We start from the raw sequence: 23,646 nt of genomic DNA, 5'->3' as shown, positions 1-23,646 counted from the left end.
GCCCCCTGCACCAGCAGCGAGGTCCTGGCGCTGGCACTGGGAGAAGGAGCAGTTACCGCATCCCAGTGGCAAGTGGCCCAGCTGTTGCGGGCTGCAGTCCAAGGTAGGCGAGGTGACTGGAGCCAGTAAAGTCTTCTTTGAATCAGCTTCCATACCCAGAAGAGCACACGCAGAATCCAGACCAGAGCGCCACAACACAACTTTCATTTGGCCAAGGGCATCTCTCAGTCTCCTGCTATCCTAAAGCCATTCATCCCACAGCGCAGGCAGCACACAGAGCACAGTCACGGCACAGACCTGACAGCTCCAGGGAGCCCTCCTTTCCCAGCTCCCACCCACACAGCCGTCGGCCAGCAGCTTCATTCATCCTGGTGCAAGCTCATACTCGAAATCCACAGCCAAGCACACTCAGAGCACCTCTCTTCATCCTCCACACCAGAAAGCTGCCCGGCCTCGGCAGCGCGCTGGCCAGCTGCAGGTGGCACGCAGAGCAGGGGAACCGTACAGATACAGTTGGAGGTAGGTATGTCTCCTGGAAGACCCTTCCACCAGAAGGTGCAGCCCTGCCAACAGGACAAATCACTACGATTCAACATCAGTACTCTCCTGGAGGAAGACATCCAGCTGGCACTAAGGGTAGACCCAACTGGCAACCCAGAGCTTGCCCAATACCCTTCTGTACCAAGAAGGGGGGAGCTGGGAAGAATCTTCTGCCATACAGAGTCCAGTTCAGTAACCACGGCACCTCCTTCGCATACTTTCAGAGCTTAGGATTAACAGAGAAATTTGTCCCCCAACCTGGAAGAGTCACCTCCCTAAGGCTCCAGACAGACTAAAATCCAGCCTTTGTTTTTCTCCCATCAGCACTGCCTTTATCTTAACCTGTGACCCTGGGTGCCATTTGCAGAGAACAGGCACAATCCCCAGTCCTCCTTCCGAGCAAGCCAAGCTCCCTGGGTGCCTGCCTTCCACTTCCATCTGCTTGGGCAGACCCATCTTCCAGAGGACAAACCAGGATTCTACACCACATCCCAGAGAAGCGTTTCAAAGCATTAGCAGGGTGGCATCAACATTCCCTCGTCTAGCTGGAAGTACGACGCCCAGCACTGCAGCCAGGGGTCTAAGTCCTTGCCCCCTCCTGGGGTGAAGCCCCGGCACAAGCACACTTAACACCCAGCTTCCATGTCTGAGACAGAGCCCTAGGCTCTGCCTATAATCTACAATAAGGAGAGAAATAAGCACTTTCAGGGTGTAATACATTAGATCAGTTTTCAACATCTAATTTAGGATTGAATTAATTATAACCTAGAAAAGCGTATTTCTCTCTAAGGGGTTCTGGACAGCGAGCTCAGGCAGCGATATGCGTATGCACTGATGAATCCTGTACCTTGTGACTGACTAGTCAGGCACAAGTCTTTCTCTAGCAAACCCTGCACACATTCTTCTATTTTATTAATTCACCTAATTCCCCTTTCCTTCACAACTTACTCTACACCTTGAATACACAAGGCAGTATCAACAAGTCTGCAACTGCCTAGAGCTCCTATTCATCTTTTTCTTTTAGAAATCAGTTCAGTGTTGTCAGTCATAGCATTGTCTTCCATTTTAAAAGCTTTTTCAGGTCTTGCTAAGCCATACAGTTCCATATGCTAGGTGTCAGACAAATTACATCTGCTTCCCCAAAGTGTGCAGATGGGAAAAAGCTCCTCCCAGTTCACACGTGCACGTTTTATTTCCATCACCCCCACACACTGTCTCTTATTCCATACTATCTTAGTGAAAACTAAGTGTCCATCCAGAATCAGAACAAACATCAAACATCCCAAACTCTGCCTCACCATTCTCTCTGGCTGGAAACACACAGAAGTCAACACGTGTCAGTTCTTCTCTTACTCTGCATTCCAGATCTCCCCAGTGTAAACTCCTTGGCCGATCAATGTTTTTCCCCATCTTAGAAGTCCCTGCCCTTAGCAGGCTATGCCTGCAGCCTTCTTCCACACAAACGTCTCCCCTTTCAGTAGGGGAAACTTCCAGGTGATTTTTCCATCTTCAATAAAAGTTCAGACCTCCCGTATGCTACTGTCCTTGAGATTTCCCTGCTTGATGACTTCAGAAACCAGTTCCCTTAATATTTTACAGTAATTCTCCCCCTAGCCCTTCTGCAGCAAAAGCAAACAATCTTTCTGCAGGCCCTCTGCCGAGCTGTGGACGGCATTCTTTGGTTTGTTTCTTCGGGGGTTTTTTGTTTATTTTTACGTATATACATGCACATTTTATTTTGTTAGCTGTTTACTAAAAACAAGACCAGAATTTAAATTTGCTTTTATTAGTTCAAAGGCGATTTGATTGGATAAGCCAGAACAGACTTTAGAGGGGAATGAGATAATAGGTTTGATACTCAGTTCTCTCTCAAAACTTCACACTGTATCTTCCGGGCTGGAAGTTGGCTTATGAAATAAAATCCACACTTACATGGTTATTTCCTAAAGCTGATATTTGGAGATTAGATTAAAATCTCTGCACACAAACAGCACCAACACTGGCTCTCAGCCTGAACTCCAGCTCATATCGCATCCTGCAAAGCAGCTCCTATCCCAAGGGAGAAGTGCTCAGTGCTGCCATATTGTTCACATTCCACAGCTTGCAGAGATGGGAAAGGCCTGGAAGACAAATGCATGTGATCTGGAAACGAAGGTTTTCCCATATACACATAATCCCATTCTTAGTTAAGGTCCAGAGCTTAAAGTCTACACCACAGTAGTCGCTGGAGTGCTGACGCCTTAAGAATTCAACACTAGAAGTTATCAGATACCAATTTATGTAGGAAACAGGCTATCACGAATACTAAATATTTTAACTCCATTTTAACTCCATTCAGCATTAATTCTACACTGCATTCCCATTTACAAATACATACCATTGCCAAGTAGAAACGTAGCACCTGTGTTTTTAAAAAAACAGTAGCATTACCACTACTATACCTTTGCTTCTGGATTCCTCAGACGATTCCACAGGTGTTCAGGCAGAGGAAGTCCCAGTTTCCTCACCTGCTTAGTCTCTCCGATTGAAAGGAGGGAAGTTCCTTCTTTTTCTTTTGTTTCTCTTTGTTCTACTTTGGGGTTGGGGAGGCACATGGGCTGGAAGGGCTGCTTTGTATTGAAGCTTAAGGGCTAAAAAATCTTCAAGTCGAACTACTCCACTAAAAGTGGATCACTACCTTACAATACTGGTACTGTATTCTCTACCACTAGGAAAATTACAAAGATGCTTTCCAGTAAGGAAACACCTTCAACTCTTAAAAATGTTGTCCATGCTTCCAAAACTCTAAGGCCATCTCCCTCCGACCCACCTTGCTTCACAGTGCAGAAAGGCATGAGGAATTCCTGCCCTCCATACACTACGGCACTGGAAAGCACCACAGTGCCTTGCTGTATTACTTCTGCTGCATTGAACACAAGCAAGCAAAGCAGAAAACTCCTTGTCATTTGTCCCATGCTAAACACAGAGTCACAAAGCACTGCTGGTGCCCTGCCTGCTGAGTGTAACAAGGTAACACAAAGCAGTTTCCCCTCTTCTACCCTATAACGTTTTGCCTGTGCTTCCGCATCTAGTGCTTAGCTGCGCCCAGCACGTGAAGACAGAAAACATTACCTCCCTGAAAATCCCAAGGTTCAACCCCAGCAAAATTTTCTGCCAGTTTGAGCGCCTACGAAAGAAACATCTACACACTGCTAAGCTTCAAGTGTAAGAGTTGCCTTTTCCTACATATTTTAAATGCAATTCTTCCGTTTCAGGACAAAGATCATGACCTTGTTAACTTGTACGGCCAAGTGCTAGCTCTTTGCATGCAGCAGAGAGCAATTTATTCTTAAAGTCCTCATTGCAACAGCAATGACACTGTCAGCTAGTCGCCATCCACACCCTACCAGCTGCAGTCTGGCTCTACCCCCTCCAGACCAGCCAGCACCCCAGTCCCACCGCTTCCCCAAACAGGAAAGCTGCCAGCAGAACTGCAAAGGGTGCAGCTGCATGGCCAGGGCAGGGAATAATATGCTGCACCACCAAAAAAAGGAGCTGCAGTCTTCTCCAGGGCCACCAGCATCAACTGCACCAGGCAACCCCTGCTGGTTCCCCTGACCAAAACCTGAAAGGCATGGGATCAATTGCATATCAGAACCACATTTTACTATGTATTTTATTACATCAATGGCTTGAAAAAATTTTATTTGATGTCAGCAAACATTGGAAATCATAGAAAAATGAATTATGTAGAATTTCACAAAGGAATTTACCCCACTACAGTTCCTCATACAGTAAAATAATTCAAAACCAAATGTTACTTTTCAGTGGCTAAGCAATTTTATAATGCTATGAACATTCATCACAGTAAGTGTGCTGAATAATAGAAAACAGGCAAAAAAGACATTTAAAATATTACTTACAACAGCATTATTATAACATACTTTCTTTAAAATCCCAATGAGTATTTTATCACTTCAAAAGCTATACAGCATTTCCATTATATTTGCAAACTTAACCTTATACATCTTTTAAAATCTTGAAAAAACTTCTTTTAAGCAATCTATAAGCAGTTAACAAAATTGATAAAATCTACATAATGGAATACTATACACTCCAGTATAAATTTTATTTTAGGAGAATATGAATGTAAACACTCATTATTATACAACATGCATAGACTATACTGACCTTCCATCTTCTGAACTGTAACTTTCACTGCAATTGTGCTTTACTATCAACAGGAAAAGCTGCATTAATCCAGGGAGTGGCAGAAAGTATTTGCTTCAGGGGCATTGCACAAGATCACTAGATTTTGACTTGCTGAAGACAAGCTGGAGCTAATAATTTTTTTATTTATTTTTTTGTTGTAAAGAGTAGATATCAGACCACTCATCGCTGAATGGATTATGTATAATTTTATACAGATTTGAAAAAGCACGCAATATCAGAAAAACCTATGATGTTTTTCGCTTCATTGACTTGGAGATTTATGTTCACAAATCCAGTGATCAAGTTAGTGTAATGCACAGTTTGGCTCATATTTGGTGTGCAAGAATACCAACAGCATATTAGTGATTTAGAGAATAAAACCCGAAATTTAAAGTGACAATGAGCATATTTTATTAGACAATGTTTCGGATGTATTTGTACAGGAAAAAAATGTTTGTCAGGACATTGCTTGAAGAGAATAAGAGTTTCACTCTTACATTAACTATTAAAAAAGTGTTCTTGTGGATACTTAATGGGGTCTTCCTGGTTGCAAACTTGTAAAAATATATTAAGAATTCATTATCCCCATTGGTATTAAATATATCAAGACACAACCATTGTGGTTGCACTACCAGTTATGGCTACTATGGTCTTAAGCATCTGATTGTACATTGTTGCTATACTGTTAAGCACAACTGAGGCATGTATTTTTTTCCCTTGGTTAAGATTATATTACAAAAATTGATCACTGTTTCAAACCAGTTAAACACAAATATTCAAGTAACAAGGTTGTTTTAATGGATAAGCGAAAAAAAGAAGTTATCTAGCACTTTACACAACTACATAAAAATTAAATAGAAGAAATGAAATTTGTTTATGCATATGCAATACACTTTTATATCTTTAAGATTTCTAAAACTAAAACTTAAACTATCATTTTCTTTAATGATACCATATTTTGCACAATAACTTATACTTAGGAGAAATAATTTCCCATTTTCCACAAAATATATATAATTATGACATTCACATTGATAGTTTAAGAAACAAAATTTAAGTGAATATTCTATCTTACGCAGTTATCTTTGTGGACCCTTCCAATCAGAATGCAACCAGTTGATGTACCTAATGCTTGACCCATTTGAAAAAGAGAGGGTCTTCACCTAATCAAGACCAAACCATTTAAATTTTCAAAAGCTAAAATGATTTTATCGCATTTAAAACCATAGTTAAAAAGAATGTAGAAAACTAAACATTTAAAATACAGTGCTATTATATTGTACGTATCAACTACAATAAGATAGCAGTCAACTGAAAAGTAATTAAACAACTTTTTTCTTCCTAATATCATGAATCATACATGTTTCCCCTACCCCTTGGGGATGAAGCCAAAACACAACTTTTCTGATCATAAAATGGACAGATTTGAGGGCAAAAACCAATGAAAAGTCCTCACAGGTAACTTAACTCACCAGCAGAAGCCTCTCCTGATGAGTTTCACCAAGTGGGATGCAAGCTCACACCCCCCTCCCACACTGGCGAGGACCTGTCCCCATGCATTGGTACCAGCAGGAGGTTTAATACTGGAATATTCCTAATGCGCGGCATTGCTTTACACCAGAACTGTAAGCTGAATTCACAGTGCTATTTGCCCGGTCTTTAATCCTAATTCACACTGGCTAACAGCTAGTGTCCTTTCCCACAAGAGACTAACTCCAACTGGCACAGGACTGAAGGAACATCTGAAGGGCCACCACCAGAGCTGCCAGTGCAGATAAACAGCTGTAGAGATGCTGCCACAAACGTGGGACGACAAGTTTCCAACACAGAGAGATAGGGAAGAGCTCTCTTCCATCACCTCACAGGATCTCTCTGGAGCTACCAAAATGCAGCTGCTCAGGAACAGCTGCAAAGTGGCTGGAACAGCCCCTTTTGGGGCTCCACACCCCATCCGGTTTGCCCTAAGAAATTCCCATCTGCTCCTTCACCTGTGTGCTGTTGCTCAATTTACAGTGATGATTTACTTTCCTCACACAAGGCCCAAGGAGGAGACCACCTTGGCAGTCCGTGATGCTACTGCCTCCCCTGCCTTTCCTTGAGCTGTCACAGCTGTCTCCGTTAGCCAGCTGGCATTAGCCTACCCCACCTAGGTACAGAGAACAGAGCCATCACAGCACACAGCATGGCACAACCCAGCAGCCCAAACACCAGCACCAAGTTCAGGGCTAGACTCGAGCTGCAGCACCTCAGCTGCAGGCCGGGACACGGACTAGCTCATTTCAGGTTGTGTTAAGAGAGGCTGGTGCCTTACATCGCTGTGTGCCATCTTGGCTTGAACCCTCTGTAGAGGAAGAGAGGGAAAGAAGGTCCTTTTTCTCCACCTGCAAAGACACCTGGTGGTTCTTCCAACATCATTAAATTAACCATGTTTAAATGCTTTGTGACTAGTGTTATTTTGCAGCTTTCCACCGGACAAGAAGTAATACTGCTGCTTCTAGCTTCTCTGAACACTGTCTGCTCGGCAGTCAGCAGCTACCTTGTTCAAGGTGCAAAAAGTCCTCATACAGGACTTTCAAGAACAGCTCCGGTTCAAGCCAGCTAGATAGGCCACAGCACAGGTCATCCGAGCAGAGGGCTGGGGATTTGAAAGCTGCATGCACCAAGTATTTGGAAAAGCACCTCTTAGATTTTAAATTGCATATTTTGGTTCAGAACATGAAAGCGATGTGTGCTTCAGAAGGGTTAAAATGGCCAATGAAATTAACCCAGTTCTTCACTAAACTTCTGAGAGACCAAAAACTACCTGAAGGTTGAATTTTGTGTCCAACCCTCGTCCAGACTTCCAGTGGGACAAGTAGTTTGATATCTTTGGCAAACAGCGCTCTGAAGAGGAATGAGACACTGGGACAGAAAGTGACCTATGGTAGCCAAATGTAAAAAGGCACATATTCCGAAAGGAGAGGCACCAGAGAAAGTTGTTTTGACTTAATCCCGCAGAGGATCAGGAAAAAGAAAGTTGTGTAGCACTCGTTTAACAAGTTACAATGCAAATGCTGAATGCCAGGGGTTAAATAGCGTATCAAACGGTTTCAGGTTACTTATTCCCTTTTGCACTAAATAAAAGCCATTAAAATATACAGGAATAAAACGCTCAATTAGGGAGCTTTCTATGAAGCAAGAACACACAAGTATAGTGGAAAGAATTGCACAAACCAGAAGTGAGTTACGTCTACAACCTTGGACTGACCAAACCTTAGAAATGACATTTCCTATCGCTTTGCATTACTCAAGATTGCTTGTTAACATGTCCTGTCATTTCAAAACAAACCCGACACCACTGGCATGTGCACAGACCTCTCCTTTATAGAAAGCTCACTAATAATAGTGTCATCGTAAGAACACACAGGAAGCGGAGACCACAAGGCCATGCAGCAATACGTACTCATACCCTACGGACCAAGTATTATAAGAACTCCTAACGTGTAGAGTTACTGTGGGGCTGCTAAGGAGCTCCTTCTTTTGCAGGTTGGTCAAAATTTACAGACAGATGTTACTGGTTCTAGAAATCCCCGTGCTTAAGCAGGACGTTGATGAAATGGAGAGCTGAGCTACCTGGGTGCTTTTGAAAGAAAGTGGAGGCAGTATGGAGGAATGAGGGGAGATTAAGGCAGATGTAGCACAGGACTGGAAGCGTTTGCCTTTTTATTTGGTAATAGCTGCTTGTCCACAGATATGATGCAGATGGCTGTCTGAGGTTTGCTAATACCTGATATCCTGGATAACACAGTAGTCAACACAAATTGTTCTAGGCTACAGCACCTTCTCACGAAGCAGATGCATATCTGACATCAAGAACAGAAGTAGCCTGGAGGGAAGGGGGAAGGGGGAGAAAAAGGAGACGTTTAGTTTGAAAATAAATATACATAGAGGCTTTCTTGCATCTCCAAACTTCACCCTAGATCCATGGTACTGAAAGTGACAAAACAGACAACTCTGGCACACGGGAGGAATCGCAGCAGCTCCCCCGATTCTGAGCCACACTGGGATTTGTCAGGAGTGTAAACACACAAGAATTAAGATCGGAGCTGAGGCTGCTTTATAATCAGCAGTATCACCTCGCCCCTTAAAAAAAAAACAACAAACACACACACCAAAACAAACCAAAAAACCCCCCAAAAACAATAACAACAAAAAGGGAATTGTGGCCACTTGCTACGAAAACACACTGAAGGGGAAAGCCCAGCGCAGCCAGAGGGCTGATGAAGCTTTTACTAGGCTGGCGGCCAGGCGGACAAGGCACGCCAGGGGAGAAAGCACCTGAGGGAATTCAGTGTTAGGCCAGCAGTTTTCTCCTGACTTCTGCTGACTGAGTCCACCTGACTCGACTGGCTACCCGTGCAAGTGCTCTCAAGAGCAGGCACCAGCTGTCCAGTACTATGCAGCTCAGCAGGGACCAGGAGGGACCTCCTAGCCCACCTAGATCACTTATGCGATAATCCCAACGACATTTCACTTTGGCCCCAGAACTGCACATACAGGCACCCAGTCAGCACTGGCTTACATTACTTCTGAAGGCAGGAGCACCACATATGTCTAGCCAGCCTAAGAGGCAATGTCTGATGTGCTCAGAGAGCATGTTAGCCATCAGAAGTCCACTGTGTGACACCCTTGTGTCCCTTCCTTGTGCATTTTTACAAAAAGCTGCAGGCTTGGTAGTTAAAATTGCCTCCATGCTGCCAGCACCTTCCTCCTCCCAGCCATGACTCAGTTCCAACTGTCCAGAACAGGCTTCATCAAGAACCACAAGCCACACGGTACTAGTGTAAAGCTGACATGATATGACACAGCTGGCAGCTCGCTGCCACCCTGTCTGGCTCCTGCCTGTGTCAGCCTGCTGCAGGAGGGCTCTGCCTTAATCCCTTGCTGTATTGCAGGGCACAGTAAATCGCCTGACACCCGCAATAGCTGCCTTTACTCTAGGCTTTGCAACTATTGCCACCAGCTTATTGTTTTGGTCTCCTTTCCACCATTCAGCACTTGCTTGATGCCAGCCTGGGCATTTTCAATCACTAGTTTGGGGATCACACCTGCTGCTCCACCAGTCATTTTACCAGACTTTGCTGTCATGCCTTCACTCTCCCTCCTCTGTTAACTTGCCTGGGACCCTCATTGCTCCAGTATCCACACACCTGGCAACATCAGCACACCCCCAGTTCCTGCTGCAACCATTTTCTCTCTCAAGTAAGACTCCCCTTTTTTGACTGCAACTTTCAGGAGCAAGGGTGTGTTTGAAGCCAGGAAGAATCTCAGAGGGCTCAGAGAAGAAAAACTCTGCACTGCCAACAGCTACAAATCTACTGGTCACATGAAAAGGCAGCGATACAAGCTACCTGTCTTTCAAATGGGTGGTTACATACTAGTAGCATTGCTGCTTTGCTCCACCTCTCAATTCTGGAAGAATGAGACAATTTCACTCACACCCTTCTGAGAAGACAAGTTTTTGAGTTTGGTTTTGTTCATCTGACATGCCTTTGGACCTACTCCCCAAATATAAACATCTCTGAATAATACATTATTAGGATTTATGAAGCAACAAAGTTCTGCTCTCTGAACGTCTGAATGGCAATGTACAAGTGAGCCAACCATAATCATGGCAACAAAAGTATACAGTACGCTGAGAGGTCTTGAGTCCATGTGAAACCAAGCTTCGCCTTACGCTGTCGACTGCTTGCATTTAGAAGATACAGCTTTTGTGCCAAGCTGTCTTATAGAATTAGGCCAAAGGGAGTCCTAGATCAGGCATTTTTAACACGCAAGCCTCTAGCGGGGTTTTCTTTTGCAAGACTGTTAATATTACATTTTTGTAACTAATTTTCATATTTAAACACTCTGCAGTCTCTTAGTTAACTTTAAACACATATTGTCTTTGGAGAAGTGTTAACTCCGTGAAGCTCCATCAAGGAGAAGCTGTTTCTAGAATTTCTGTCTTCACAGAAACTGCTGTAAAATCAAGGAAACTTTGCCTCTAGGTAATTCCAGAGTGAACAGTTTCACACACTCGCCTTGTTTACAGCTTTCTTCCCTTCCCCCAAGTGAAACCACTCCATCATCAAAAATGAAAAAGCAAGCTTTGCCTCAGAAGACTGTACGGTCCCACAAAGCCAAACCTAGAACAGCTTGGAGAATTGAGTGCAGGGAAAACGTCCAAGTGAGATAAAGATGTATACAGTTTCGGCAGCAAGAGGCATTAAAATGTCCATGTGCTGATGAGATACAGATACTGTCAGAAGGCTGCAAATTAACTGTTCTCTTTCCACTTTAATATATGTCTGGAATTGCCAATTCCCAAAATCAGTACTGGAATCTGAATATCCAGAGGAAGTGAAATACGCTCAGATTGAAGATTGTCAAAAATGGCTTTTGCAGAGTATATATATATATATAGACACATACACACATCTATCTGAACTGAGCTCAGATTGGGAATTTTATGTGACTTTTAAATTGGATTTACCTCATCTTCCTCTTCAGACATTTTAGTGGAATTATCAGGGGATTTTACAGGCTTCTGGCTATTGGTTCCATTTGTCTCCTCTTTGCCGTGCTCTGCCTCCCACTCCTGTAGAACTTCATCTATGTTGAAACGACGTCTATAATTTACAAAAAAGTTTTTCACTTGCACCACAGATTTGTTTCCAATCACGTCAGAGATTGCCTGAAAGTCTCGGCCGTATTTCCTGATTGCTAAAAGCAACAAAAAGAAAAACAAAAGCAATGTGTTATTTCCACAGAGACCGCAAATCAGGCTCAAGTCACAGCATTAGGATGTGAAGCTGAACTTCTGTCAAGGTTGCAAGCCTTTCTCACTTTAATCCAGGAAAAGAGTCTAAGCTGGGCAAGAGACACAGTTAAGACTAGCCCAGGAGACGAGAAGATGACAGAGGTGTAGTAAAGATGGGCAGAGCCAAACCTACAAGACCTGTGTAAATCTGCCTGTAGAACTTGAGAAGTTACACAGACAGAGAGCACAGCACTAACACCAGTAGAGTTTCACTTTCTGAAAGCCTGGACACGCAGATTACTTGAAAACATTCATATGGTGCAATTTATACTGTCCAGGGAGGGGAAGGGGGGATATTGTTTCCTTGTTCAATTCCGTTCTTTGGGCCTCAGTACACAGCAACGTCAAAAATCCCTCATCAGCCAGTGAAAGTAAACACACCACTGAAATGCAGCAGTTTTCACTATCACCAACTGAAGCACAAATGAACTTGTAGTGCCATACCTTGCACAGCAAGAAGCTGCTCATCTGTGGTCCAACGTGCATTAAATTTCTGAACGACCTAGACATCCAAAAAAAAAAAAAAAAATCAGGTAACTTCCTTTACATAAGCAACAATTTTCACTTGTATCTGAGCACATAAAAGCCTCAAAAAACATAACAAGGAATTAACTGTCAAACTATATCATTCCTTTTGGTAGCAACAATGTTTTCAATAAAGAATTGCATATGGCATCCATTCAGTCGCCTGTGACATACACTGTGCCTTTAAGCCAGGGTAACACACAAAGATAGGGAACAGGCTGAGCAGATAGCCAAGAGCCATGCTCTTCCACAGCACCGATTTATTTTTATTAGGGACACCCTTTGTAATCTTGGTCAAATTATTTCCAGCATGAGGTACCAGAGCTGGAAAGAAAACAGCAGAAGCACCAAGTGCCAAGAGAAAGATGGACCATAAACATCCTCTCCTACATTTCTCGGCATTCAGAGCAAAGCAGCTCCCTCTCTCACAAGGCCATATGGATACAACACTGACAAAACACAGTATATCCGAGGTACCCGTACTTCTCTTAAAAACCACTTTCACACGTTAAACACTACCCTTACTTTCTTCTCATCTCCCATTTCCCTTACACAACAACAGTGAAAATGGTAACACTCTTGATTCACACTGACAACTAACAGGACATTGGTCCTAGTATACTGGCAACACAAATAGCCCTGGTATGTAAACACTGATTAGCATTTATCTCCACAATAAACAAAGGTCAGAAAATGATCCTACCTCTGGAAGTCTGTATTGTTCTATACCACCTTCAAGTTTTTCTTTGAGTGCGCTGTTTGTCTGTTTGATATTCTGAATCTGAAAAGAAAGTTTCGTTCCTTTAACAAGGATTAAAAAAAATTTTAAAAAATCATCTTTGGACAAGTATTCTTTCCAGCAGCCCCAGCAGGAACCTCACAAGCTCAGCATTCCAGTTTTTCTCACAACCTCCCTTTTCCAAAAAGAAAGTTTGTTATATTGGAATGAAGGAATGCAGGAGCAGCTGGCATATCAGGAGATCCCATTTAATTTATTCCACCCTGTGTCAAGTTTTTTTGAGCAAGAACTGCCTCAACTTCCAGGACTGTATAAAGCCCAGCATAAGAAGAAAGGCCCCGTTCATAGCAAGTAATGAATCAAAGACTGCTAGAGAGCTCTGCTTCTCCCAGAGTGCCAAGAAAAAGGCTTCAGGCCAAAATACCAATTCCATTAAGTTTAATAAAAAGCTTGAGCCAGATCTCTGCTTTAAAAACAGTGAAAATGTTCAGATCTAGGAAACAGACTCACATAGTAAACCTGTCTTTACTAACAGATAGTTAAAAAACATTTGCTTAAAAGGCAGATCCATCAGGGAAGCAACAGGTACATAGGAAAGTCTGGATGATGCATGTCTAAGAACAAAAGAGATAAATCTGCCTGTTCCAAAAGTACCATATGAAAAGGCAAAGGAAACTGCTGCAGATGGAAATCAGATACTGCTGAAACCAGGGTCCAAGGGAAGTTCACAGTTAAAACATAAGGAACTGCAGGAAAAAGTACCAACAAATGATCCTTTAGGCCAGCGCTATGGACTTTTCCCTGTTTCACTTTATATCTAAGGTAGGCTTGCCCACAGAATTAAGAGACATAAAACACAGGGCTGCACTAGTTTACAGCACAAGGCTAACAGCTTGCCAATTAAGCCACATAATGACATGCATCATCACTGTCAAGCTACTAATTCCTGCAAACTTTGCAGACTGTGACAAGCACTACCACCAAAAATAGCAGTTATTCTTGAACTAATCCATTCATACCTGTCGTTTGATTGAGACTAATTCCATGTCCAGTTGTCTGAGTACAGTGGTAGCAGCTGTTGCGTTGGCAGAAACTGCCTCCACGTCTTCTTGGGAAAGGAACATCCCTTTGGGAGGTTTCCTCTTGGCTCTGTTCTTGGCCTGTGTACTGTGCTTCTCCTTCTTCACCTGAGGAAGGGTTTCAGTGGGCGGCACCTGGCAAACAGCAGTCATTTTACAAAACCAGATGATCTCTAAAGGTTCCTTCCAACTCAAGCTATTCTGTGATTCTATGACTTTTAGCCATCATCAAAACTTGGAGAATCAAAAAGATAGCTTAAAGACAGGGAGACATTTTTTTTGCTCAAAGTTGCATATCATACAAATGCTGTCTTATATAAAGCTCTCCTTTCTTCTAGGCAGCTTTCAATGTTTACAGAGATACTGGTTGTCTTCTCTGCCCATTTTCATTTTGCAAGACAAAGACCCGATTTTACAGTAGTTAAACATTCTGGTTATTTTCAAACACACCAAAACATCTCTTCTTGCTTTCTTCACCAGGCCTGAACACAGCTTTAACTGAACACCAGAAAGAAACAAAGTAGTTTGGAGACAGGGGAAGAATGCAACTAGAAGAGTTCAGAGGGACTTGTTTTCCTATGTGTCAGACAGAAGAAAGAATAAACCAAATCTATTTAAAGTCTAAGAATAAAGGAGCAAGGTGACTATGAAGTAATTCTTAGATCATTACGCAGTTTCTTGGAAGCCGATTTTTCTTGCATAGCACTGATACATCAACTGTTCCACTAAACTGATGCAGTTTTGCCCACAACTAAAATTTAAGGCTCTTTTGGGAAAGGGAGTATTTCACACAGCACCGATTATTTTTATGCCTTCTGTCTACAGCAAAGAATTAGGTGCACACCTCTAACAGGGAGATTACCTAGGACACTATACTACAGACCCTTCAAGAGCACATCTGATTCTCTAATACCAAAACCATTTCTTCCAGCAGGTATTTTCAACAAGCAGCTCATACCCAAGATTTATTACCCAGTGGCTGGAGCCTGGCCAAGAGCACAGAATAGAAGAAGGGTGGCAGAGAGAGAAAAAGCAAGGGGAGGCCACACATATGAAATCCTCTACTTGATCACTTCCAGCTTTAAACACATTGGCTTTGCTTGGTGCTATTGTTTCCCTCCTAATTTGCAGTTACATGTAGCTTCTACAGAGTTTGCAGCATTTACTAATTAGTGAGCATTAGAACGCTCGCATTTAAACCACACAAGGCTGAGCACAAAGCCCCACATAAGCATGAGGCTCTGTTTCCTGAAGGCTGGAGAACCCCAGCGTATGGGCTCTGGCCAGAGCCACAGGAGTGGTAATGTGGACAACTGCCTGTTCAACCTTTTTTTTTCCTTCTTTAGTGCAAAGGACTCCATGAGGGATGACACCTAAGGCAAGGCCCAGGAGCAAGAGATTAACTATTGCTGTTGCAGGATGGATACCCTATTTCTTTTAGCAGAAGGGAGTAGTGAAACCAGACTGGTTTAGCTATGAACAAATGAGGTAAGCTCTGCACTCTGCTTCAGAAGTGAGCACATTGATAACTGAGCTGCGTAAATTATTCAACATGGATACATATTTCAGATTTATTCGTATTTCATCTCCGTGCAGAATTTCACAGGATCATGCAATAATGCCTCACAACAGGTTCAGGGTGTAGGCTGACCAACACACAATGCCTGCAATCCCAGAAGCCTCAACGTTAAGGAAAAACGAAAGCAGTTTCAAATGATTGTTTTACACAGTTCAAAGAATGTGAAGCTCTTTCATGTTGTGGACAAGAAGCCAGAGCTCCAGCAGAACGTTTTTTCCAAGCTCCAAACACCTCTATGCCCTGGTGACATCGTGCAGGCTTGCACAAATTTGAACACCCCATCTTGGAAACTCTTGCTTTCCTGGCCACACACATTTCTCTAAAGAATTCAATAAATTCATGAAAAGCAGAAAGAATTGAAATGCAGGTATTTAGCAGTGCTCCTCTGTTTATTTAGAAATTGCTACTGCTATCCAGCGCACTTCAGTCTTACAAAGCCCTTAATACAAACAAGTTTCCCTCCTCAGATTTCACTGTGTAAGAAGAAAAAACCAAGCTATCTCAAGCCATGTAAAAGCAGAGGATGAAATGGAAGGCATTTCCAGGAACAAGGAAGATGCAGAGAAAGCGGCTCTTTTCACAATCTCAGTATTATGGAGTTACTATCTGAGGAAACCCGAACAGTTGCACTAACACTGAAAGTAGTAAAAAAAAAAAAAAAAAAAAAAAAAAAGGGAAGATTCCCCCTCCAATGATCCCCAAAAGAGGAAACAGATGAGATATTTCAGATACTCTGAGAAATCCCAGTATTACTCGGCAAGTCATACAGTAACCGACACGTCTCAGAGCTGGAAAAACCATCTCTGTGCGGCTGGGACAGGGAGGTTCGTTACGGTAAAAGTCCTGGGTGCATCACCACCCCTGCACATCTGACCATGTCATTAAAAGAAATAGAACAATCAGGAGAAAACATAATCCCCTCCTGAATACCTGCTCTCTCCCCGAGCATTTTCAATCAGCCCCTGTGGTTCAGGTACTGCAAAATCAAACCAAATTAACTCTGAACAGGCTATGCAGGTTGTCAGCTTCGTTTTACCCACCAGTACAATCCCAGTCCAGAAGAGCCCCCACAAGGCTGCCCACCGTTGCACACACAGCCAGACTGCACATGCACCATGAGTTCTGGTGATGTCTTTCAGATTATAGTGCCATGGCCTATACTAGTGTGACAAGGAGGGCAGACAGCCCCCTCCCATACAAGACTTCCTACAAAAAAATGTCTTGGTGATAGCTATCAGCCATCTGGCCTGGTTTGGCCTTACAACAGAGGCAGCTAAGTTGGTGAAGAACTACCTTCCCCTCTTCTGCAGCAGAGCAAGCCAGCACTGGTAGGGAAGGAAGAAATAAAAGGGATTGAAGGGAACTCTCTTATAGACTCAAGCTTTCAAAGAGCTTATAGAGGAATCTAAACTTGAAAATTTATTAAAACAATGGGAAACGAGATGACAGTAGCAGTTATCCATCAGACACACTGGAGAGCTGCAGTATGCAGCTGCAACTTAGCCAAGTGAGAACCCTTCTAGTTCGGGTGTTGCTAACGCTTGAAAACTCAGCTTCTTGTAAGGGTGACTATGAGTGGCTTCACATCCACTTGGCTCCTAGGAAGTCATCAGGGATGCCAGCTCCTTTGGTGCAAGCAACAGCCAGGCTTTTCTGGAAAGTCTAGGAAGCACCCTGGCATGGGTAAAGAACAAACTAGAATGCTGTTATCTTTCAGTTATTTCCCTTCAAAGTAATTTATCAGAGGAATTAATCTCACTGACAGTGACTGACAAAACAGCTGCTCTAAGACTTAGTTTCTGCCTGTGTGCAATCATGTCTTTAAATATTTCTAGTATTGTCTTCCTACATATACCCTTTAAAGAAAAAATTAAAAAATTGAGTGAGAGAGACAGCGTGGCAGAGAAATCAGGCTACAAGAAATCAGGCTACAAGAAATCAGGCTACAAGAAATCAGGCTACAAGAAATCAGGCTACAAGAAATCAGGCTACAAGAAATCAGGCTACAAGAAATCAGGCTACAAGAAATCAGGCTACAAGAAATCAGGCTACAAGAAATCAGGCTACAAGAAATCAGGCTACAAGAAATCAGGCTACAAGAAATCAGGCTACAAGAAATCAGGCTACAAGAAATCAGGCTACAAGAAATCAGGCTACAAGAAATCAGGCTACAAGAAATCAGGCTACAAGAAATCAGGCTACAAGAAATCAGGCTACAAGAAATCAGGCTACAAGAAATCAGGCTACAAGAAATCAGGCTACAAGAAATCAGGCTACAAGAAATCAGGCTACAAGAAATCAGGCTACAAGAAATCAGGCTACAAGAAATCAGGCTACAAGAAATCAGGCTACAAGAAATCAGGCTACAAGAAATCAGGCTACAAGAAATCAGGCTACAAGAAATCAGGCTACAAGAAATCAGGCTACAAGAAATCAGGCTACAAGAAATCAGGCTACAAGAAATCAGGCTACAAGAAATCAGGCTACGGATCTACTTCAAGGAGAGAAGGCCTTAGGGTAAATATCTTCCTGTAGCATGCACGTGCACGTACAACCCACACTGCTGCTGAATGGCAAGGCATTTTTTATTAGCAGATAACCAGCAGGTTATACATATGAAAAAAAGTACAGTTTCCTGTTAAGCATCACAGACCAGATTTTCAAAACTGTCTGTTATATTTGTGTGGCTATTTTCATCCAGAACTCTATGCCCACTCAAAATGAAGTATTTGAAGAGAGGTGCAATTACTACATTTGAAGTAGACAAAATATTCCGTGCATAATAACGGATTAAGGCTCCTCTGCCAGACAGAATAAACCGGCCACACAAAAGCTTTCTCCTTTACTGTTCACCACTGTAGTTACAATCCTGGTACCACCAAAATCCTCAGACTGTTGCTGAGGATTTCAGCACATCAGGAATTTACCTTAGAGTCTAAGGTGTAGATAAACATGCTCTTGCTAGTCTACCTAGAACAGATTATGGGGCATATTTCCCCTCCACCAAACCATCTCAGTGGTCTAAATGCTTCGACTCCACCTCTAGACAGTTTGGTTGATTTAAACTATCACTGAAGGTGGTTCAAGCTAACACAGCCAAAGAGAGAGTCAAAGAGACTAGAAACACTCACATAGTACATTACCATGGGATGGTAAAATCTTAACATTTTCCCAGCACCATCCATAATTTATTTGTCTACAATTGTCTTCAACTAAGAATAATTTTGAAGACAATTCTTTTCTTGTATGACAACTATACAAAGCACAAAAAGAAAATTTAGATACTGTCAGCTTCTACATGAAGTAGCTAGTAAGTAAGCACTGTCATTTCTATAAGAGTAAGAAAATAATTATACCTCCTTTTTGCTCTCCTTGTTTTGTTCAACTTCAATATCAATAGGGTTATTTCCATTTGCTTCCTCCATTTCATCCTCACTGCAAGACAAAAGCAAACAGTACTATATTAGTTTGTGAGGCTCTTTTTCTATAGATAGCATGCTAAAAGAAATGCCTGGATACAACAGCAAGTCCAACAAGCTTTCCTTAGTTATATTTCCAGAACATTTTTTCAGGGGTTTGCAGTGGGTTTGTTGTTTGTGTTGGGGTTTTTTTTGGTTTTTTGGTTTGTTTGTTTGTTTGGTGGGGTTTTTTTTTTTTGTTTTGTTTGGTTGTTGTTTTGGGTTTGGTTTTTTTGTTTAATTCAAGAAATTCTTAAGTGTATAGCTAGTAGGGCCCATGTCTTGTAAAGGAAGGCTTCTCAGTAGCATACTTAGGCAAAATAAGTCTGCTCAGATGAAGGCAAGATACACATAATTGATTACACAAGTTACCTTTTAAAGAACAAGGCACTGCGCATTTTAACTTTAGGCAAACCAAGACAGAAACGAACACTTAGAATTACAGCAAGTAGCTAAACCACAGATTTCATACAACTCCTTAACATTTAGTGAAATAGACATGCACAGAATGAACTCCCTCAAGAGCAAGCATAAAAAATGTTTGGGTTTTTGTTTGGGCTTTTTTTTTTTTTTTTTTTTTTTTTTTCAGTACAGCATCACATTTCATTCTCCCCTGGAAAAGAAAAAGAGGTTATCAGTTACAGAATAATAATAGGCATGAAATTGAGGCCATATTGAAAGTGACCTTGGCACACCTGGCCAGTTTGGCTTCATTGGAATTTTAATCAGACATTAAATCGAATATATTTTCACCATTTAGAATTTTTGTACTGTACACAACTAAAGTTAATTGCACCATTTGGGATGATGCCCAGAAACAGAAGAAATAAGCTGACCTAATCAAGGCTTTTCATTTTTTTTTTTTAATCAAAAAAATAAACCTATTTTGTCATGTCAAACTTTATAGCCTGGGATGAGAAACTTTGCCTGATGCAGGTATGTCACAGCACCACTGCAAGGCAGGGCTGTGCAGAGAAACCCCAGCAGAAGCTGCGCTACACCACTGGGGTGCTAGTGCCAGTCAGGGGGCATTCACACAGGCGTGGGGGACAGCAGGCACCGCGGGTGCCAGTGCACATGGCTGCGGTAGCAGCACTCGCTCACGGCTGTCTCCCCGCTGCAGTGACACCCCGTGCAAACGTAGCTTAAGGAGGAACATACTGCCGGGTGGCTTAAGCTGGCATCCATCTCCGTGAGAGCAGTCACTTGTACAAGGCATTCCTGCTCTCCCAAGCTGCCTGGTTCACAAGATATTTAGTTTGTGTAATCACGATTCCAGGGAATAAACTCACAAGCACCCCCTCCCAGAGCTGCATACACAAAGCCCCTCACACTAAGAACAGCTACTGAAAACCTGGTCCCAAATGCAGGGGGAGCTATTTTGGTGACAATCTGAGGGATCAGGGAATTTCCCTGCCTAGCCACAGAAAAGATCTAGCAGTACTCGAGTGAGATACCTCAGACTGCCTTGCCTCTTTCTTAACCCCATCTCCAAAAGAGCTCCCACGTGTTCTCACCTAGGTTCAGATTTCAGCCTTTCTGTGAAGGCCAAACCCCCGTGGGCTCCGCTGTGCTCATAGTTTACTCTTCTATTCTAGCGAGTTCCTAGATATGAGCTAGATCAAAACCCACCCACTCACTTCTGCAGTTTTAGACAGCGATCACTATTAACTGAAGAAAGTTTTTCAAGTTTTCCCAACAACTAATGGCACAGCACAGCCTCAAAATCCAAACACCCCAAACTCACCCAGATTTGTTTTCACACCCCACATGGCTGCACTGATAAATCCTCCAGGTGTGCAGGGGTTTGACTATTTTACTCAACAGAGGGGAAGAAGGGAAATCAAACATCAAGTTGATGGCCTGGCGCTTAGCTTGCTGCAGATGTAAACCAAATTACACATTTCCAATCCAGCTGCCTTCCTCAAAGGTTACAAAATTACAGCACATAGCAGCCCATAGAGTTCTTTCCCAATCACCAGATGGTGTGAGGTGCTGCTTTTCCCAGCAAACAGGCATAGGTACCGGAGTTGTATTTCCAAATTGCAGTAATTTCATTTATGAGCCAGAATAAAAATAGAGAGGTAAAAGACACTAAACCATATAATGAGACAAACACATACTCCTTACAAGAGGCAACCCAACCCCCACCCACCCATCCCACCCCCTAATTAGTAGGAAAATTTAAAAAAAAAAAAAAAAAAAGAGGGGGAAAAAAAAAGCAGAATGGGAAGAAGAAAAATCAAGACAGCCTTTGCAGAGAAGGGAAAAAAACAGAATGGAGAAAGACTCAAGTCAGAGAAAGCCAACCAAATATTGGACAAGTTGGCTGGTAACATTTTCCCTGGCCCTGCCTGTTAAGCAAGTATTGTTGAACTAATGGAGAAACGGGAGAGGTGGAGTCATTGGCGTAGTACACCTCAACCCTAGAAACACATTTCTTCCCCCTTCCCAAACAGGGCTTGCTCCTATGTCCGGGAGCTAGCAAACAGCTCCCTGGGAAGTGCTGAAGCAGCAACTCGTTTGAGGAGAAAAAACTTCTAATGTAATTAGGCAAAATTCTACAGGAGTCTTCCAAAGCCAGGCACACCTCAAGTTTTATCTGCAAAGACATTAACTACATTTTAGAGCAGGATGAGAAGGCACCTGCATCGAGCAGATGGAGTTGCTGCTGTTCAGGGGCAATGGGGGTGTCGTCCACGCACACACACCCTGAGGCCACCACATTTCTGAGGCTCTGTCAGGCCCAGAACTAGGCAGTCACCAAGTGACAGTTCTAACTGTACAGATACTTCTAGTAATACACACAACAGGAGGGTGAACTTGCAGACAAAACTGCACAAAAGCAGGAGTCAAACTCTTCTGTTGAAGCTCAGTGGCTAGTGATCTCCCAAATACCGGCACCCTCACCCCCCCCAAATCCTAATGCACGCAGCATACCATGGCCTCTGCCACAGAATTCATCCTAAGTTCCCCTGTGCTACCCTCTTCTCAGTCAATCAAACACATCCTAAACTTCATTTTTCTCAGGGAATAGAGCATGGTCTTATGCTGGTAATAGTTTTTGAAGTAAAAGGCAGGGGAAGGGTCTCTGTGTGCATACGCACAGGCTGAGGGGTGCTGCGCCAGACCCTGCTCCCCATCAGGTGCACATTCTTGCTCTACTCAGCATCACATGGAGGAAATAAAGGCAGATTTCTAGCTCTTTCATGACTTCCTTTCACTCTCCTGCTTATCAGCTTCTCTGGCTCTGCTGACAACAGTGCCAATCAGCTTGTAAACAGTTTTAACTTCATTTTCTCCACCCTCAAGCAGTATCAGAGAAAAAGCTTCTAGAGCAATGGGACAGCAACCGCTGCACTAGAGGGCAATCTGGAATTGCACAGTGTTGAAAAAGAGAGCACACTTAATTGCCAACAGATTCCTTTTGGCTTTAAGCAAAGCAAAACATGCACAGCAGGGAAAAGGGGTGGGGAAAGAAGGTGTGGCACCAGGAAACATTTTGGGGAAAATCCTACATCTAGTTTCTTACAAGCTAACAGGAATCTCTGAGGTAGTCTGAAGAAATCAGTGTGCGTCAATACACAGCCTTTCTGCTTGCAAACCTACCTTTCCTCACGTTCCCTTTTTTGTTTACGAGCATGACGGTCCATCACGCTAGTTTTAGTCCTTGTCTTCTTCCAGGAGTAGTAAAATTTCACCAGGCTGGCTATTGATTTGTCAGGAAGCTGTAAATTAAACATGTATCCTTTTATATGTTTATATGTAAAGTACCCCCAGGAGTTCACATACAATCGGTCTGTTCTTGTCAAGGAACATCTGATCTCTCTACATTGGATTGTCTCAAAGGCTCAAGCAAGGCAGTTCTGCAGCCTTTCCGAAAATGATCTATGGGGGAGTGTTTCAGGTTAGTGCCCACTGTTTAGGACATCAAAATCTCTAAAGAGCATCTCAGCAAGCCTCCACTTACCAGCCAGGTAGCTGGTTCCCTTCAGAATAGAGGACCATAGCAAAAGCAAATCCCAAATGGGGCCCTGAAGCTAAGATAACAGTTTTAAAAGCTAACACAGGCATGTGTAAGCAACCACAGGAACTGCTGAATTGCAGGCTACATCCCAAGCGTATCTTTGATGTTTGGTTAAAAAAAGTCTTATTCACACCATTCACATGATTAAGTCTATTCAAAGGTCTCAACAAAAGACATTTTCAAAAGGTGGAACATTACTGTATGGTAGACTGAGGATATAGGAAAACAAGTCTCAATTGATTTTGCTTTGTCCTCTTACACTAATGTCATTGCCCCGTAGTTATGAAAAGTCTGCCTCCAAAAAGTGTAAAACGTACAACTAATTCCCTACTTCTGAGGTACTCTGCATGGATGTTCTTATACAAGAGTTCTACAAGGTAAAAGTCCAACCTTTCTTGCTGAATAAAACATGTTTCAGTCAAGTGTCTGATTCAGCTTAGAGGGCAGGACAGGTGGAGAGGAAAACAAAACTGTAAGCAAGAGCCAGATCTCTCTTATTCAGATACTGCAGTTTAAGTCTTCACTTGAGACAAGCCTGGTTCTCAGATTGCAGGTTGACTTTAGGTCCTAATAATGGATCACACTAGAGCTGCTACCCTGGCACAGAGCTGCACACAGGCATAAATCCATCTGCACTGGCAAAGCACAGGTGCTATGTCAACGTTGT

At 42.8% G+C, this 23,646-nt stretch overlaps 1 protein-coding gene across 1 annotated transcript in view; it reads right to left on the bottom strand.

Moving 5' to 3' along the window:
* Window positions 1–4,177: 4,177 nt before the first annotated feature.
* The window catches only part of RCOR1 (REST corepressor 1), an 89,989-nt gene continuing 70,520 nt past the window's right edge, over window positions 4,178–23,646 (bottom strand). Inside the window, exons 6-12 of the mRNA XM_055802755.1 lie at window positions 22,562–22,680; window positions 18,851–18,929; window positions 13,856–14,050; window positions 12,801–12,878; window positions 12,017–12,074; window positions 11,246–11,475; window positions 4,178–8,596 (exon numbers count right to left, since the gene is read on the bottom strand). Coding sequence (XP_055658730.1) covers window positions 8,555–8,596; window positions 11,246–11,475; window positions 12,017–12,074; window positions 12,801–12,878; window positions 13,856–14,050; window positions 18,851–18,929; window positions 22,562–22,680 — 801 coding nt within the window. The 3' untranslated portion in view covers window positions 4,178–8,554. The remainder of the gene's footprint in view (window positions 8,597–11,245; window positions 11,476–12,016; window positions 12,075–12,800; window positions 12,879–13,855; window positions 14,051–18,850; window positions 18,930–22,561; window positions 22,681–23,646) is intronic.

Source organism: Falco peregrinus, chromosome 1, assembly GCF_023634155.1.
Source record: "Falco peregrinus isolate bFalPer1 chromosome 1, bFalPer1.pri, whole genome shotgun sequence".
Taxonomy (NCBI): Eukaryota; Metazoa; Chordata; class Aves; order Falconiformes; family Falconidae; genus Falco; species Falco peregrinus.
This window is presented reverse-complemented; position numbering and strand designations above follow the sequence as displayed.